At 36.2% G+C, this 18,717-nt stretch overlaps 1 protein-coding gene across 8 annotated transcripts in view; it reads left to right on the top strand.

Moving 5' to 3' along the window:
• Positions 1 to 18,717, top strand: part of ADGRG6 (adhesion G protein-coupled receptor G6) — a 111,022-nt gene that overhangs the window by 47,510 nt on the left and 44,795 nt on the right. For 7 of the 8 annotated variants that reach the window (XM_068677239.1, XM_068677235.1, XM_068677238.1 and 4 more), the window contains exons 4-7: positions 3,313 to 3,933; positions 8,022 to 8,090; positions 11,014 to 11,097; positions 18,321 to 18,406. In XM_068677239.1, coding sequence (XP_068533340.1) covers positions 3,313 to 3,933; positions 8,022 to 8,090; positions 11,014 to 11,097; positions 18,321 to 18,406 — 860 coding nt within the window. The remainder of the gene's footprint in view (positions 1 to 3,312; positions 3,934 to 8,021; positions 8,091 to 11,013; positions 11,098 to 18,320; positions 18,407 to 18,717) is intronic. The other variant, XM_068677240.1, reaches the window with a different exon arrangement.

Below are 18,717 nucleotides of genomic sequence, written 5' to 3'. Positions count from 1 at the left end.
AGGGGTATGGTGTTATTGTACTCTACTCATGTTTTCTGTCATTTCTCAGCAGTGATCATATGTAAATAATAAAATTAAGTGGTTTGTTCTATTTTGACTTTATGTGCAATGCAAAGGGCCATTCAAAGACATACAGCAGTTTGCTATCTAGAAATTGCACTTATAAAGGTACTAATAGTACACCTTAATACAAAATGTACACAAGGCAAAATATATGTGAGGAAAAACAAATAAGAGCAAATGAATTTGGGTAGGGAACTGGCTGAGAATAGAACAGCGTTTGTGTGACTGCTCAGTTTTGTGTAACAGTGGTTTCAAACCGAGTTTCACAGAGCACATCCTGTTATATATAACAAGCTGGCTGCCCACAGAAACGCTGGCCTCCTGCAGCACAGCAAAAGCAGAAGATAGGCCATATCCTCAGCTGCAGTAAATGAATATAGCTTTGCTACTCCTAGGGGAATTATGTCAGCTTACAGCGGCTGAAGAGCTGGCATGTTAAATAATTTTCTAGTAATATTTAACTGTGTAAGTAATAACTCCATTGATGAGTTGAACTCACTCAGATACCCAAAGGAGAGGAGGAAGACCTCTGATAACGCAGAAATGCTTGAGACAATGTAACATAAATTAGCACAAAGTTGAGTAGTACTGCTGTAGCCCAGATTAAAGGATGAGTCAGTGCAGCATTCACTGCAACAAAACTTCTCAAAAAGGTATGTAGTGTGTTGACACTGGTGCATTTCTTCCAGCATTAGTGGAGAGACAGCTGAAAGCAGTGAAGCTAGGAACAGCGGAAACCACTACACAAGGCACCAAACCACTCTGAAAAGCCCATCAACTGGCAGGAAAGCAGTTTTCCCCACAAGTGATTGTAAAATAGTCAAGAGACTCCTTGGTTGCTTGTGTGTAAAGGGGTGTAAGAGATGTAAGATAGCTGAAACAAAGACAAGTAAGGAAGGGACTCTAAAAAGAAGCAGAGGCAGACTTCTTGTCATTGCAGCACTCCCATAAAAGCAGATGTGGATTTTAGAACAGTGAGCTGCCTGTTGCTGATCACTTCTGCCGCATCCCAGCTGCCAAGACTTTTGTACATTTTTCATAAGTAAATAGCAATGCGTCCAAAGTAAACGCTGCTCATTATAATCCAGTTATCTTCCTAACAGAAACAGTTTAACATCACCCTGCATGTAGTCTAAACACTTGCATGAACAGACCAAGAATATATGTATATTCTCCCTCAGAGACTAATCAGCTTCTCCAGTACTAACATCTGAAATTCATCAGTACAATGACTGGCTGTGCAACAGCAACTGGGAGAGAGCTCTTAATGTTGATGGCAGGATTGTGTTTTCTCCACATGTATAAGATACTTGTCAGTTTTGTCCTTTCACTCAGGGAGAAGGTGCCAATGGTAAAATCTGTCAGAAGAGTACAGTAATGTTGAGTAGATTTGTTCAGTACCAGAGCAGTGGGGTTCTCCCTGTTTATTTCTCTTCTCACACTGTTTAAATGTGACCAGGTGGTCTGTAGCTCTCCTGACCACCCTAACACAGGCTGGGTGGTGCTCACATGAGTGAGCTTTCTTCTTTTTCAAGTCCTGAATCTTTATACTTCTTCTGGAACACTTTCCATGTTACATAAAGAACTGTACTGTATAATTATCTCATAAAAAAATGCCCTTGTTTTCAATGGAAAGTTGAACACATTTTCTATCTATAAAATTGTTCCAACATACTTCTGTGCTTGGGAAACAAACAAACAAAAAAATCTATGAAGTAAATCCAGTATCTATAAAAGCCCAGAATTTTTCTCTTCCATCCCATTCTCCAGTTGCTGGGTTGGCAGATAACGTATAATGTTTTAGGTTATTTTACTATAGTATGTATAGGTCAAATTGTGTCCTTTCATATATCCAAATATGGTAGCTGGAGCTCAGTCTGCAAGCTGCTGATAAAAAAAAGTGTAATACCATAGAATATACAGGATCTTTATAGTCCATATGTCTGTCTCTTCCTGAATGGGGCATGACAGCCACCCTTCCCTCACATATCTCACCCCCTCATAACGAAAAGTTTTATTTCACTCTGAAAAGGGAGCAAGTATAATAATTAGCACGTGACATACCATCATTTAAAAATCCCAAAGGAGACCGTGCTTTTAATGTGACAATTATTCTTCAAGTCTAGCAAAACCCGGTTTCAGTTCCAGCATTTGCACTGTCAAAGCCTGTCAGAGAGCTGGAAGAAATTTGTTGGCAATGTGATCTGCCACAGAACTGTGGGGCCAGAAGTAAAGCCAAGAACGGCTGCAACAAGTCTTATTGACTTTGATACTTTTTCATTACTGATTACCTGAAACTTCTTTATGTGGAGAAATTTACTAGAAGAAAATTTCTGCCATAAATGTACCAATAAAATTGAGAATACTGACACTTTATTTTGAAAAATAATGTTCTCCAAAGTAGACTCAGCAGCATTGTCATTAATACACTCATGGAGAAAAAGTATATGTCATTAGATACTGTTTTTCACATTTGGTGACTGCCATTTTGCCAGTGCAAATGAGAATACTTAATAAAAATCAGAGACAAAGTAATTCTGCCCATGCCTAAATACTCCTACTGCAGTGCATTTTTTGCAAGAGGACTAGCCATTTCTAGATACTTGTCCCTAATCTTAAACTGCTGACACAAATATTTGCAAAGAGTGAACAGCTTGGATAAAAATATTCACAAACACATGATTGCCATGTTCAACCAGAAGGCTGCCGGGAACAAAATGGGAAGATGCCTAGTGCATTGCAGAAACATGTTAGCAGAATTCAGAAACAAATTCTTCAGTTTGTCAAGTAATGTAATGGAGGTTTTATTCTACTGTGATATTAATATTTAAAAGTGAGGCCTGAACTTTATTGGTGTAATGCAGTCATGCAGACAAGTAATTAAAATAATGCATCTTTAAAAAGTTATACTGTGTTTTTAAAATAGCTGCTTTACTCTATTGCATAATGCAACCTTCCTAGATGAATGTGTAGTAATTTTTATAAAGTGAGTGGAAGCTAGTAGGTAATATTTCCTAATATTGCTCTTAATGCAACTTCTGGAGTAGTTAGCTGTGGGTAGAGCAGCATTCTCCATCCTGCTGAAAAGGAATGTTTTTGGTTGAGTGCACTCCCAAGCCAAATTCCCCTCAGTGTGTGCTTTTGATATATTACACTGATTAAAAAACACTGTTAAACTGCTGCCAGTCTGCCTTTATTTTTATATGAGAATATTTTCCAGTTAATTTATTTATCTGCTCTATGTTCTAGTCGCCGTGTCTCTGAGGAATCAGAAGGTCATCATTCCCCAGGATCCCGATGTTGATGCCGTGTCCATGGCAGAGACAGTCTTGGTTCCAGAGCTTAGCCAGTTTACACTGTGCTTTGAAGCAACCAAGAGCAGCAGTGATGACAATGACGACTGGAAGATCTTCTCCTACACTGATTTGTCATCGAAAGAGTTCTTCGGCTTTGGAAAGACCACAAAAGGCCATTTTCTGTCTATCTCAGGGACCCAGTGCTTTCTTGATAATGCATTGCCTCGAAATGCAGAGTTTTTCACAGGAACCTTTGAACAGCTCTGTGTAGTAGGGGATAGCTTCTCGGGTGCAATAGGTGTATATGCCAAGAGTACCTATCATAATGTATACTGTCCGGCTATGTTTGGCAAAGTTATCCCTGGAAACGGTAGGCTGGTGCTGGGCTCTAACAGCAATGAAGTGAGCTCTCTAAATGGAGACATTTACAACTTCCGCCTCTGGAATTTCACCATGAATGCTCAAACACTGGCCAACCTCAGCTGCGATGTGAAAGGAAACATTGTAGACTGGGAAAATGAATTCTGGAGTATTCCAACTTCAGCACTGAAAGCAGAAAACAATTTGAGTTGTGGTGAGTATGCCTTGCCAATTCCTTTTTGCTTATTTTCCCCCCACACTTCTGTATTATGCTGAAAATATCTTACCCCAGCAAGAAAAAAAAAAAAAAAAGTTATTGTGAAAGAAAAACAGGTAGATCTTGCCTTTCTTTGAGTTTAGCTCAATTCTTACCATACACAGAGTCTTTGAAATGGCATAAATTGATTCTATAAGGGAAAAGAAAAAATCCCCTAAGTATTTTGAGTTGCTGCTTGAAATAATCTACAGATCAGAGTTCTTTCCCAGTAGTTTGTTTCCTGAAATTCTACTAACATGAAGCAGGAAAGTACCTGCTACCCTCAAGTTAGACTACCATGGTTTCCAGAGAGAAAAAAATATGTGTTAACTAACCACTTAGTAAATGTTTTTTTGTACCTGCACTTTGGTGCTTTCATTAGCTAGAAGGAGCACCTGTTAGCACCTGTTATCTGCATGTGCAGATAACCAGTAAAAGCAGAGGCAAACTGGTAATGCATACAAGATAGAAAAGTACAAGAAAAGGTAAATTAAAGGAGACAGATGGAAAGGAAGATATTTATATCAAAATCATTGTTTCTTATCATCCTGATAACATCTTGTCAACCTTTCTTTCAATTGGTAGTTTAAAACAGAACCTGGCATCATTAAGACATTCTGGTTTCTCTATCTAGTAGCTCATGAGGGATAAAGGTGGCTAACATCACATCTTACTTAGTTTACTGAAACCAAAATGCGAGGTAGACTTAGTGGCACAGCTCTCAGCATACTTTTAGGTGCCTACCAGCACAACAGACACTAACATAAACAATGATCATGACTGATAAAGTTCCAAATGCAAAAGTTGTTTTTCCATCCATACAAATAGAAAAATATGAGAGAAAGCAATTTCCCAGAAAATCTTACTCTTCTTAAACCACTATACCAAGAAGATGACCACAATACTTACTACCTACCAAGATGCCTGTAAACATTGCAGTCTTACCTGATTTTGCCTGGAGTATGGATCTTGTTCATCTTTCTATTAAACACTGTACAGTCCTGTGATATTAGTGTAACATCATAGCTGTACTCACAGAAGTAATACAGTTATTTGCATTCCACATCACAACTTTATCCTTTGGGATGTCATTTTTTTCAGTGGTTTCCTTACAGCAGATTATTTTAGAAAACACTTGTCAGCATTCTAACATTAGCAAGAACATAGGCCCAGGTTTCTATACATGCTGCTTCAAGTGTATCTCTATATAAGCATTGTTACTTCCTGTAACTAAGCATGTGAGAAAACCAACTAACCACTTTCTTTTTTTCAAATATATTAAATTACCCAATATGATACAGGCTTCCCTAGACCAGCATATGTCCTAAAAAAAAACATGTCGGGTGCAATGCAGATTCAGAAATTGTTGCTAATCCCAGAGATGGTGTTGTTAGATTTTTTTTTTTTCCTTCATCTTCTTGAATAAAAGCCTTCATTGTAAAACCAGCCTTTAACATGAGAGTGATGAGTCAGACTATCAACCATGAATAAACCACTGACAGTAGTGAGATTAACTGATTAGACTTCATTTAGCTGCAGTGGAAGGATTCATGCAAAAAAAAAAAAAAAGAGGTTTTCACTCAGCTCCAATAATGCTTTCCCAGGAAGCCACTTGTAACAAAACAAAACAAAACAAAACAGAAACAAAAACAAACAAACAAACAAACAAAAAACACCTCTCAAAGTATTTGTGCCTGAACATTGTTAAATTTTTCAAAGGATATTATTTTCATGATTTTTCAGACAAGTAGGTTTATTGAGGATAAAAACACCAACAAATTGTTCCAGATAATCTTTTCATGATTTTACCTTCTCCTAGTTTATTCCTTAGACTAATGTTTTCACAGCTGTGCAATCATACTGGGGTGTTTCTGGAAGACTTGACGGAATTCTTTTTTCATTGCTGTACCTTCGCAGGGCTTGCATTTAAAGGTATATATACACAGCCTAATCCAGACTAACTTTAAAAGAAGTAGTTTAAGTAGTGAGAACAGTGTAATAGAATCAGTGCAGATCTTAGTGCAGGCAAACCAAGGAGCATTTAGTCAAATACAAATACTGTACTGATTTTGGAGCCTGCAATGGTTGCACATATAGCAGAATATAACCCACTCAATTTAAGGCTGTCTTTGCTGAATGTGTGCTTGTGCCTGCAATTACTGTATCATGTACTTCATTTGGATCCTTCCTTCCCAAATCAAAATTCTTAATTTTGCAGTCAAATTTAGCTTGGGGTAGGATCTGTCTGCTTAGGCAGCTGAAAGATAGTTGTTTAAGGCTGAGCTAATTGCACTCAGTGCTGTTTATGAATAATGGAGTGAAAACGGCTGTTCAGGTTGTCAGTTCATTTCACATTAGAGTAGATGTCTCAGTTAAGTCAGAAGTTTTATGCTGTAGGAGTGCCTGTTTCTCTCCACTGACTATAAGGAAAATCCAATATGATAAGGAGATACGGATGTCTGAGTTTTAGACATTTAAAGTGGGTGAGAAACATCACACAGAGTGTCCATAATGCAGGGCCATGTCTGCTGTTCCTATTACTGACCATGCCATTGAGCTTAATAAGGGAGCTTGTGCCAAGTATCTGTTCATAGCCGGATCATTGTACTTCACTGAGAGAACATCTAATCTGGCTAGAATTCAACCTGATTAAAAAATTAAAAAGGTCATTTAACATATTCACTGAAAATATTCCTTGTTAAACGATACAGTATTCTGCCTTAGATGTCTTCTAAAGTCTGCAGATTTTCTGTCATCTTTCAGGTGATCTTTCCATGATATAGCATTGGGAGGAGGTTATTCATAGCAGGTTTAGATGTATGTTGGCTGTTTAATAGAGGTAAATATATTTTGGAAAAAAGTCTCACGCAGAAGGTAGGGAACTTGGAACATGCTTCCTGAAGTTGATAGGAAGTCTACAAAGGAAGTCAATTTGCCTGTATCTCTTAATCCGTTTTAAACAAACAAGCAAACAAAAGCTAAACAAAACAAACAAAACCCCCACAAAATTACTGAACTTTTGTATTTGTAGAGAATCACATTTTAACTTCTGTCTTGTATTTTGTTGGCAATACATGTAAGACATCCACTTCTGTATTGAAGCCCCATGCTTCATCTGTTATTCCATCATGGGAAATATTTTCATAGCTATCTTTACAAGCTGGTGGGTGATGGCTCTGTAATTTTATGGAAGGATATGGTGTTTCATGAGAGAACCTCACTGAGTCAATATGATTCTGAAGTGGTAAAATAAAAGTCAAACAGACAACGCTCCCTGTAGGTTCAGATTATGCCCTGCTGTATGGCCCTATTATTTTCAACATAATGTGCAAAAGCAGCTGCAGCTGCAGCTGATCTGCTGGGATACACAAAGTGTAATTAATGTAGTTTAACCTGTTCATTTTCTGTACTCATTCTTACATTCCCCATTTTTGTCTCTAGATGATCAAAGTATGTGCATGTAGTTGTGAATAATTCAGCAGAGATACAGATTTACAACATTATCTGCTTATAAATCATGCATACCAGAATATTAATCACACCCACGCCCTGGGCACAAGAGCAAGTTTAATCACCTTTTATCTGCCTGGTGTCTGCCACAGGCAGATTACTCAGAACTGTATGGTGGGTAACCTGTGCTGCAACAGCACACTGTGGTTGCTTCTCCAAGGTGCATGTTGTTGCTCGTGAAGATGCCATAAATTCTACAGCCATACCAACCACCCGCACAGAGCCATTTCAGAGTACACACAAGCTGCATTCATTTAATGGGCTGTTATTTAGCTACAGCTGGGGAGAGTATAAGAAAACCAGGGCAGGATATGTAAGTGACTGTAACTTCTGTAACTTGTAAGGCAGGGTTTGTTTTTGTGGATCCCCCAGCAGCAACAGAAAATGAAAATACATAAGAAGGCAAATGGTATTATTAGTTTTATCATTGAGAGAAAATAGGAAGACTGTGTCACTGCAAGATATATTTTGAGACATGTTGGTTTTATGCCCAGTAGACAAACCTGTCTAATTAATTGACTTTCTTTTTTCTAAAGGCTCATACCTAATTCCTTCTTCTACAATTGAACCAACAAGTTGTGCAAACCTAGGAAGCCTTTGTCAAGGTAAGAAACTCAGGTCATTTCCACAGTCTCATCTTTGTTAAATCTTTATTTTTCTTGATATTTTATTTTATTCCACTTCTTTCTTATTTCCTATTTTCTGCTTTTTATATTTTTATTTTTTTGATGAAAGTCTGAATTGCAATAAGAAATAGTAAGGAAAGAAACACCTTAGACTCATCAAAAGTGTGGGTGTCATGTATATACAATATGTAGAAAAAATGTGATCGTTCCCTTGATAATATATTTTCCAAATAATCTCTGTTATATCAAAACTGCATTAATAGACTGCATTAATTTTAGTTGTCTCTTCACGTCTTTTCATCCTGCACATTTTGACAGTAAATTATTAACCAGGATAATAAATAGGTACATCTGTAAACAAGAAATAAACATACGTAAATAAAGCAACTTTTAGGCTATTTTGAGGCTAGATACTTTGAGATTAGCAGGAGACAAGTTAACATTGGACTGCAAAATCCAGCAGCTAACAGTTAATAAAAGACTTTGTTGCAGCAACTAGTGATGGTTAAATAGTGTCAAAACCACCACATTCATTAGGTCTTTCAAAAGGTCAGCTCAGTGGAATGCAAGGAGGAGCTGAACCCTAAAGATTTCCATGCCTTGTGAATCATTGCACATACAAGGATAGTTAATTCTTTCCACTCTGCTTAGTGGCTGAAGTTCTATAAAAATGAACAGGAACAACATCAGCCCATTTCCACAATACACTCATGAACACAGACCTGCTCATGAGGTGACATGTTAAACTTTAATCACAGCAGCAGCTGCATCAAAAATATGTCATGCTCTGTAACCCATTTCAAGCTGTGTGATAGAAGATAGAGGCAGCAGAGAATAAAATATAAAAGGGAGAGGAAGTCTTGGAACTCCTTCTAACCCAACATTTGCAAGTAAGTCAGATTTAGTTTAAAGATAAAAAGAGAAATGCACTCTGCTTGAGAAGCCAGTAAGAGATCTGTGATAGTCTCCAGTCTACTTCTCCCAGTTGTTCCCATGATTTGGTTTAGGGTCTTGGAGGTCTCCATAGAGAAAGTGAAATGCCAGTTCTGTTTATAATTAGATTTCAAACAGCAATATTCAGTGATCAGACTCACAAACTGTGAGTTATGCAAACTCACAATATGTTCTAAATATCGATACCCAAATACCTTACCAAAAAATTATTCAGTATTACTCTTTTTCTATGGGAAGAGGTAATACAGCCATTGTATCACCTAATAGGGTTGTAGAAATAGACAAACACTTTCAGACAAACAACTTTGAAGAACATATAGTTTCTAATAAAAGACGTTCTCTTTCAAGCTTGCCTTCCTTAAATTCTCAGATCATCACATTTTCAACAAACCTTTTGAGTACTTTTCAACAGGGTAACTGTCTCCTTCTCCAAAGAGTGTTTCGTCAAGTGTCCCTGGCTTTGTGTTACTTACTTTGAAAGTGGTGCATCAGATTTATGTTGTTCATCACCATCTTCATCTTCATCATCATCACCATAATATAAATCATAAAAAGATGTCTGTATTGATTTCAGCACTGCAGACTTATTTTAAGCTGAGAGTCCACTGTGGATTCCTTTTTAGTTAGTTTGTTTGTTGTATGTTGTGCAACAGCACCAGTAACAATGTTTGTGCTTGCCATCATTATGTCAGAGCTGTTTTCTTCATTGTGTCTAGCAAATATTTTCATTCATTGGAAGATACCTTCTTTAACAGTGTTGGCTGGAACACACAATCAGCAAGAAGCCTTAAAACTTGTTTCTCAGAAAATATAGCCCTGAAGTTACTTGTAAGAACACCTTTTTTATATAACAGCGTGTGACTTTCTGTTCTCCCTTTCCCAGTTAGAACCCCTGTGTACCAACTCCTCTCTTTTCTCAATTTTCTTATTTCACTGAAACTTGAACGTAAACCCATTCCCTAAGCTGAGGCCTGAGTTTATGAATTTTAGACTCAAAATGTTAAATGCAGTGACCTAACAAAAAATTAAAAGTTCAATTTCTTAGTTAAAATACAGTTGCTTAACCTTTGCAGGTTGATTCTTGGTCAAAATCTACAAAAGATGTATTACACTGTGAGGTTATATTTCACAAATCTTCACATTTAAAAAGAGTTTTCAGGAAAAGAAGAAAGCTGTCAGTGACAGGATTTACATTCCTGGGACTTTCTAGATAAATTATTTTCCAAACTATTTGAAAATTCAGTGGTGTGATTTTGAAGTGCTTTGTTCCTCTAGAGTGTGTACCCTCCCTGTCTTCAGTGAGGGGAATTTGAAGTTTTGGCTTCTCACTCTGAATATGAGAAACATTCTAGCTAGTTCTCCTGGGAAACATTTTCCAGTGTTGTGTAGGATGACTCCTGTTAGTGTCACTGGGAAGAGTACAACTAAGATCCTACATGAAGTTTTCAAAATATGTATTCCACTCCAGTTATTCCAAGTCTGATTTCAATTCTTTTCATTATATAGAGTTCACATGAGGTAATGAGAACCTTAAATGGGTGTTTCAGTTTCACATTTCTTTGTCATCCTCATTCCCTGAGTAGGGACAATTATTCTTTCTAAGTGCATGCATCTTCGAACTTGTAAGATCTGTTTTCTGGTCTTTACACAGCTGTTTGGATCTGAAGCTCTCATAAGAGGATTTTGAATTTATGAAATCCGTACAGGACTGATCTTGCAATCCTTCCACTGGCAAACCTCCCACTGAAGTCAGTGAAAGTAAAGATTGCAGGACTGGAACTTCAGTTCATGTCCATTTGTCACTTTGAACAGAAAACAATGTTTAACATGTATGTCACTGTGTGTAAATGGTTTCATTTTACATTGTCATGAGTTGTTCCCATTTTGTCTTACCTCATTAACATTCATATTTCATTCAAATTCACCTCTTTCTCATCTTTATTACCAGCTACTGTAAATGCTACTACTCCTACACCACCCACTGTCACCACTAACATGCCTGATACTAATAGAACCGATAAGCCAAACAATGGTAAGAAATCCTGTGTTACATTATTCCTTGTACTGTCTCTAGAGAAAATTTATTGTTTTTTAAGATGTGTTTTTCATAGTATAATGTAAAGGGTCATGCCTCAGTTCTGATCTCATTTACAATGAAATCAATCACGAGTAACTTCACTGGACTTGCCCTTGCAAGAACGGTGTAAATAAGAACAGAACCAAACTCAGTGTTTATTTGTATCATGTTTACCTGGTTCCCATATGAAAGGGACTAACTTTGTGTCACCCATTGTACTTACCCATGCAAAGAACAGGGGAAGGCAGAGGTGTTTTTAAAAAGGGACTGAAAAGAAGCATGCTTTTGAAATGTTTTAACACTGCAGATTATCAGGCGTTGTGTAGCTACCGCTCCTGCTGCAAGGGTGCTGGTATGCTGGGATTGTCTGTTCCTCACTGGTAACACAGGGAAGCCAAGTGGAATCATTCCTATGGAGCAAAGCCACTTCCACTGAGTCAACAGGAATCTTTCCACTGACTTCAATAAGAGCTGGATCAGACTCTACTAGGGAAAATGTTGACAGTATCAGATATCATTTACTTTTCTTTAGAAAGATTAAGGGAAAAAATAAGGTAGTAAATGAGCCTATTATTAGCACAGAAAAAAAAAAAAGGGGGGGTGGAGGGGATTTCCTTGATTTCTTTTAAGGTTATCTCAAATCTGATATCACTGTCTCCTGGAGACTGAGTATCACTTTGTGAGGAACTACTAAAATATTTATTATTATTTTTAAAGATAGTTTTTAAACATTAATAACGTTACAGAAATAGTGTTCTGCAATTTTCATATGAGGCTAAAAGATCTTTTTACCAAAGATTTTGTGTTCTCCCAAGAAGGAAATTAGTAGTTGTTGGGTTGGTTGGTTGGTTGGTTGGTTGTTCTTTTGGGGTGGTGTTGGTGTTTTTGGTTTTGTTTTCCAAGTGCATCGGTTGTTACTGTAGGATTTTACATTCCTGGAGTGCTTTTTTCTCTTGGCAAATCACCTCTTGTATATTTGGCAGTCAGGCAGTATAGCAGACAATGTGAAAGAATTTATCTGAATTCATCCTATTTGGATCTAAGCAGAAGAAAGAAGAAAATCTTGAAACTTATTTCCAAATTGTGCCTTTTCTTTTTGTGGAGCCGTTCACTGCATGTTCACTATGAACAGTTAACTTTGATTTTTGGAGATACAGTAGGACTGAACAACCTGTTAATGTTAGTGCAAATGAAAAATGGACAACTAAGATCTTTCTTTACTTTGAAATTGCCAAGAGAAAGCAGGAAGACTAAGAAAAGTAGGCCAAATTCATTTATAGTAGAAGCAAGAAAAACTTCCAGTTAAGTGGCATAATCTTCCACTGATGGTAAGTCATTTTTTAGACCCAGAGAAGACAGCCAAGAACAGACAGTTAGGTTGCATGTATTTTCCTTAATCTGTTAACTATATGGCTTACTACACACAGACCTGCAGGAATTCAGACTTCCTGCTACAGTTATCTTCAGAATGAAGAGAAATTCACCCGATTCCTCCCATTCAAGACCACAAAGGCAGCAAGAGTCTAAGATAGAAGGGATCAAAACCATAGGAATTATCTCTACCCCTATTATTTGGCCAGTAAAACAAAGACCTCTCCATTTCAGTAAAAACTCAGCAGATGAAAATCCGGAGAGAAAAAACATGTATGGTGTATTTCATCCAACTGTGTCAACATCAGCTGCCTATGAGGAGACCAGCAATGGTACCTTGGCTGTTTTTTCAGAAAAAATCAACCTAGATAACACTGTGATGCATCAGTTACAACATGAAAATATTCTGAATGATTCTAGAATTTCATTTCATGGCACTTATGATACAGCAGGTGCTGTTACAGATCCTTCTGTGAATGCAGCAGTTCCTTTTCTTCAAAACAGAAGTCTTACTGCAGAGGCAACATGGACTCTGGCAAATGGGCTAGGTTATGCTGACTCAGAGTCACCATTCCACTCTGCTGTTAGCAGAAGCACTGCTTATGAACACAGAAAAGAAGCCCTGTGGATTCCATCTTCCAGCAATAGCAAGTCCAATTTCATACATCTAAATGATGTTTTGGAGCCTGAGAGTTGGTGGAGTGAGACTGTTTTTCACCATCATATCACCTCTGACTTTCAAGAAGAGAGATTTAATTCTCTTGCTAGCTTATCTATATCACCTTTAAGGGAGAAACTGTCATTCCAAAAAAGTAGAATAGACTTGCTAGATTTTTCACCTCGCAATATTTACCCAGAAATGACAGAGGGCAACACTAATAGGAAACCTGTTTCCGTGTTAGCAGCAAGCAGTGAATTTCAGTTTAGAAATTCTATGTACACTAAGGAACCTTACTCAGGAGGTATTACAAATTTAAACTCTGTGGAGGTTCCACATGCAAACCCAACAGCATTTTTTCACAACATGAAAAAAACATATACAGCAATTATGCCCAACATACAACTGACAAATTCAATCACAGGATCCAGTAGAAAACAACTAGTGTCAGCACTTCTGGTAGGAATAAGCAGGACAAACTCAGCATGTAATCATGTTGAAACAACACTGCCTCTTTATCAACAATCTGGTATGTATTCAGACAGTGACAGTATATTTATGTCTAATAGTGATTACTGGTCTCATTATTTAAAATATTCAGTGTATTTTCAAAAGAAAATGATAAGTGAGACCCTCAGAAATGCAGCACTGGAGAGCAATTTAGATGCATTTCATAATAATAATCAAAATGAAGATTCAGATTTTTCCATATTAGAGACAGACAATATCAACAGAGTTGGCAACTCATGGGAACCAAGTTACTTGGATTTTCTGACAAAATATGTAGACATATCCCCTTCTTTAACAGCCAGTTTCTGGACTGTTTCCTATCACTTGAAAGAAGTGTCTCAAGCATTTTCTGGGGAGCCATCAGAAAATCAGTGGCTCTCATTTAATAAACTGCTTTCTTCCCCAACAGAGAAATTGCCATCCATTAGTTCACCTACTAAGCCTGACAGTATCTCTGAGGAAACTTTTACAATTAGATTATTAGATCATGGAGCCAAAGAAATTAACTTCTCTAGCCATGCATCAACTTTGGAAAGACAGATATTTAGTTTATTTGTTCTGGGCCTTTCAAAGAGAATTTCAGAAAGTAATGAGAAGACAATATCACAGATGCAGTCAAAAACAAACTTTGCAAACCTAACCATATCTTCCAATGATGCCTTTTACTTTGCTTTTCCTTTCTCTTCCCTCAAATCACCTTTGAGTCAACACTCTGTACAGATAAGTCCCTTTGACAAGGCACTTGCAAACTCTACAAAAAAAATAGTGGTCTTTGATAGTTTAAACATGCAAGTTGGCACTGACATAGAAAGTGATAGAACTAACGTGACCATCCTAAATAATAGACAGCAACTTGTTTCTGTCCTTCCAACACATCCAGGAACCCACCCTTCATGTTCAAGGGATAACCAGACTGCTTTCTTGGTAAATACACCAGTTAATAGTTTCATAAACAGTACAAGAACACATGGATCATTGCAGTCTCAAAACATTTTGAAGAGTGATGAAGTATCAAATACTATTGATAATGCAAGAAGTGAAGTTCAAATGGATGCAGCTATTTTTTTAAAAAGCAATGATTCAGCAAGTTCTGACTTCCTTACAACAACACTGTCTTTGGAATTGAGGCACACTTTTCATTCAGAATCAAAATTCAAACTCAGTGTACCTCTTAACAGCTACTCCACACCTCCGCTCCCACAAAGTTTTCAGAACCACCTTGATACAATTTCTCCAAGCCTGATCCCTGGACAGGATGTAGCAGAGTTAAGCTTACCAACAACACCAGTAACACCAAGTCAACTAACTTTCTTAGGACAAAACTTCCTTGAAAATCAAGGGGATGGTATTGGATACTCTCTGTGGGCAGTAGAACAAGAAATCACTGGTGATAATAAAGAAAAAAGGAATTCTGCTGTTCAGACATCAACTAACAAATCAAGGCTTTCAGATCAGGATTTAGAAAGGGAAGTATATGGATCCTTCAGCACGTACAGAGGAAGAATGTCTTCTCTGAATATTGGTAGTACTCATGTCTTGGATTTTGAAAATGTTGATTATGGACACTTTGCAAATTTCTCTTCTCTTCTGGCACTATCAAGAACTGCAGTGATGAATGATACAATGCTTTTGTCCTCTTCATATAGTGGAATTATTATTCAGCAAAAAGAGACCATCCTGAAGCATATTCTAATGACACCTGGAGCAGTAATCCATCATTCTTACATATATTCTCAAATGCCAGTTTCTCCTGTAATGTACCATCAATCATCGGGTTTGGCACATATTTATTCCTTGGCCAACTTTTCAACCGGGAAAAGCCAAAATACCACCTCTTACCCACCACCGAAACAACTTACTGGCAATCCCACAGTCTTATTATCTTGTTTAAACTCCACTGAACTGGGCTGTCTATGTCGACCTGAGGTCAACTACAGTATGTTAAGTTAGATGTAGAAAAAAAAGAAAAAATAGCTCATCTTATCTATTAGTTGTTCTGCTGATAGACTAAACATAGAAATAGCTAAATTTTATTCTTTAGATATAGATCCATTTAGAATATGAAGATGTTTTAGAATAGTAATTTAATTACAGTAGAAGGGAATTTGTAACATCTTAGTGATAACACGTCATTAACATGTAATATCTCCTGTCCTCTAAAACTCTCATGAGACTGTGACAATAGTAGATTGAGTTGCTATGTATTTTATGCATTTTTAAGACATTTCATTATTTAAGATTTTATGAATGTTTTTCACTTATGGTATTCATATATTTCTGAGGACTTATTTTTCAAAATGAAAGATTTTACATAATAAGCTCTTGTATAATTTGGCTAACAGAAATTAAAAGAATAATCATGATATTTCATTGATCATTATATTTTTATATTTGGGTGTGGGGAGAATTGTTCTTCCAGCCTCTTTTTTCCTCTTTTTTTCAAATTATCTTTGGCTACTTTTAATCAATTTTCTGCCCATAAAAAATATTTATTTTTCATTCAGCATTTTGAGATGGGATTTCCACTGTTTAATTGTAGCAAGAAATAATTCTTAGTTTTCACTATCTGTGACTGCAGTCTCCTGAGAGTGTTTCAAAATGTAGATTAGTTCTTTGCTCTTGTTCTTTTTTTTTCCTCATTAAAACATGCTTTGGGTCACCATCTGGTGGAGATCTTAAAGCTATTGACTATTCTTTGTAGATTCTAAGTTTGATTTTAAACGTATTTTGCATATTTCTACACTAAGGTGATTTTTTCCACATATATAATTATATAAACGAAACTATAATTATATATATGAGCATATATGAATTTATGAGAATATATATAATGCACAATTTCTACATATGTGTATCTATGCAGCACATATAAGAGTACATTATACATATAAAATTGAATATATGTATATAAGGAATATATACATATAAATCTCCATCTTAATTGTGTTTTCAATTTGCCCAAAGTCCATTTCTCTACTTCAAAAGTCAAGACTTAATTTTTATGCTTTAAAAAAAAAAAATATTAAGAAAAAAAAATAATTGAAACTATAATAGCAATAATAAAAAACAAATGGTATTTTTATATTAAACTGCACAACAAATATGCGTGTTTGCTGTTTTAAGGGAGGGGAAAAAGACGATCAATCAAAAATCAAATTCATACTACCCATATTTAAAATTTAATCACAGCTTACTGAAGAAGGTAACGGGTAAAGCATCTTCCTGCAAGAAACTTATTATTTACTACTTTATTGAAAAATATTTTTAATACTTATCTCAGTGAGACTATGATTAGTCCCATAATGAAGAGAAAAAATACCCAAGCCAGCTTGTGAATAGGATAGTAACCAATATGCTCAATTAAATCAGAAAATACTAAGATTCCTCAGATAATTTTATTTTAAGCTCTTGTAAAATGCTTATCTACAAAGTTGTAAAATGATTAAATTTGCTCCACATGTATAAAACTAGAATAAAAGGTTTGGATATTTGTTTTGTTTTGTTTTGATCTAAACTTAGAAAGAGCAATTTCTTTCCAGTCAAGAGACAAAAAGAGATTTCTGTATAATTGTTTTAATGTCTTGTTCTGTTCAATGTAGTGTCTCTGTAATAGTTACATAAGGTTTATGTAAATGCATGTGTTCTGTGGTCAAGATCCACAACTACATTTGGTAACAGCACTGAAACAAATGATACCACATGTGTGCATACATGTGACCGAATTGATGCAGAAGTTCTTACACCCCCACATGCATCTTGGAATATTTTCTCCATCAAAAGTGGACAGAATTTTTAGTAATGTAATGAAAAAATTTTACTCTATGAAAGGTGAAAGTGGTTAACAGAGAGCATAACTATGAGATTTGGTATTTATTAGATGTGAAATCTTGTGACAAAAATGTTGTCTACCAGCTCATGAGCTTAAAGAGAATTTATATTTGCCTAGTCCTATTTCAAAACAATTTTACTTAATACAAAATTTCTCCATGCCAAGTGTTACACATTTTGAGATTGAAAGATGGTTTGTTCAGCTGCCAGTTTTATAAAGCTAACAGTTTATTTTTTATTTATTTTTTACTATCCCAGACCTGAGAGCAAAGGATAGGCTGTGAAAACATAAACTGGATAGGGCTTCTCCCTCATAATTCTGTTCTCAGTGATCTTGTGACTTTTAATTTATGAGCTTTATCTGCTCTCACAAAGTTTTAAGTCAAATCTACAATGGTTGTTTCTGGATTATATCAATATGACAGTGCCTGTGATTTATCCGTGTTTCAGACTTCAGTAATTTTGATTGTTTTAAATTCATGACACTTTCATGATCTTGTTTTTACGTACTCCACTAAAGGTATATGCAGAATACTACTTAAATGTCTTATCTCTGAATTTCCATGTCACATTTCAAGTGTCCCTAAAAATATGGAGAGGGAGGGAATTCTTGTTGATAGGACTAGTGAGAATGGATCCAAGCCTGCAGGGCTTGTTCACTCCAGACTCACATAATATCAAGAACTTGAGGTGTCTGTGCATCTAGGGTTCAGCCCAGTCTTTAGATTCATCATGGAATTAAAGTCTCACATTATTAAAAATGTAATTTTTCTCAGCTTTCTAAAATGATTATGCTGTTTTTAATGGACAGGTGGATTATTCTACAGGATATCTATAACTGTCTTTTGTTTGAACTCCAACTCGGAATCAAAAGTGCATGATATGGTTGCAACATGGGTAAGTTAAGTTTTCTTTCTTACTTTGTGGAGTTATTAATTAGGGTCTGATTTGGGCATTTAGTCACTATGTTTTTTTGAAAATTTTGAGGTTTGAAATGTCTCTACTATACCAGCCAGGCATCTTAAGAATTGTAGATACTAGCTGAGATTTTGGAAAGTAGGGGGAAATTGGAATTGTCCACTGAATGACATATATGCCTAAGTTCCTACATTACTACACAGAGCAAAATTTTATCCCCAAATACTAATGTGGTTTTGAAGTTATACTGTGATAGATATAACAATAAACAGGCCATGTTCATTTGTGTG

The sequence above is a fragment of the Anas acuta genome, chromosome 3 (assembly GCF_963932015.1).
Source record: "Anas acuta chromosome 3, bAnaAcu1.1, whole genome shotgun sequence".
Lineage (NCBI taxonomy): Eukaryota > Metazoa > Chordata > Aves > Anseriformes > Anatidae > Anas > Anas acuta.
The sequence above is the reverse complement of the archived record's forward strand: the minus strand, read 5'-3'. Positions and strand labels throughout refer to the sequence as shown.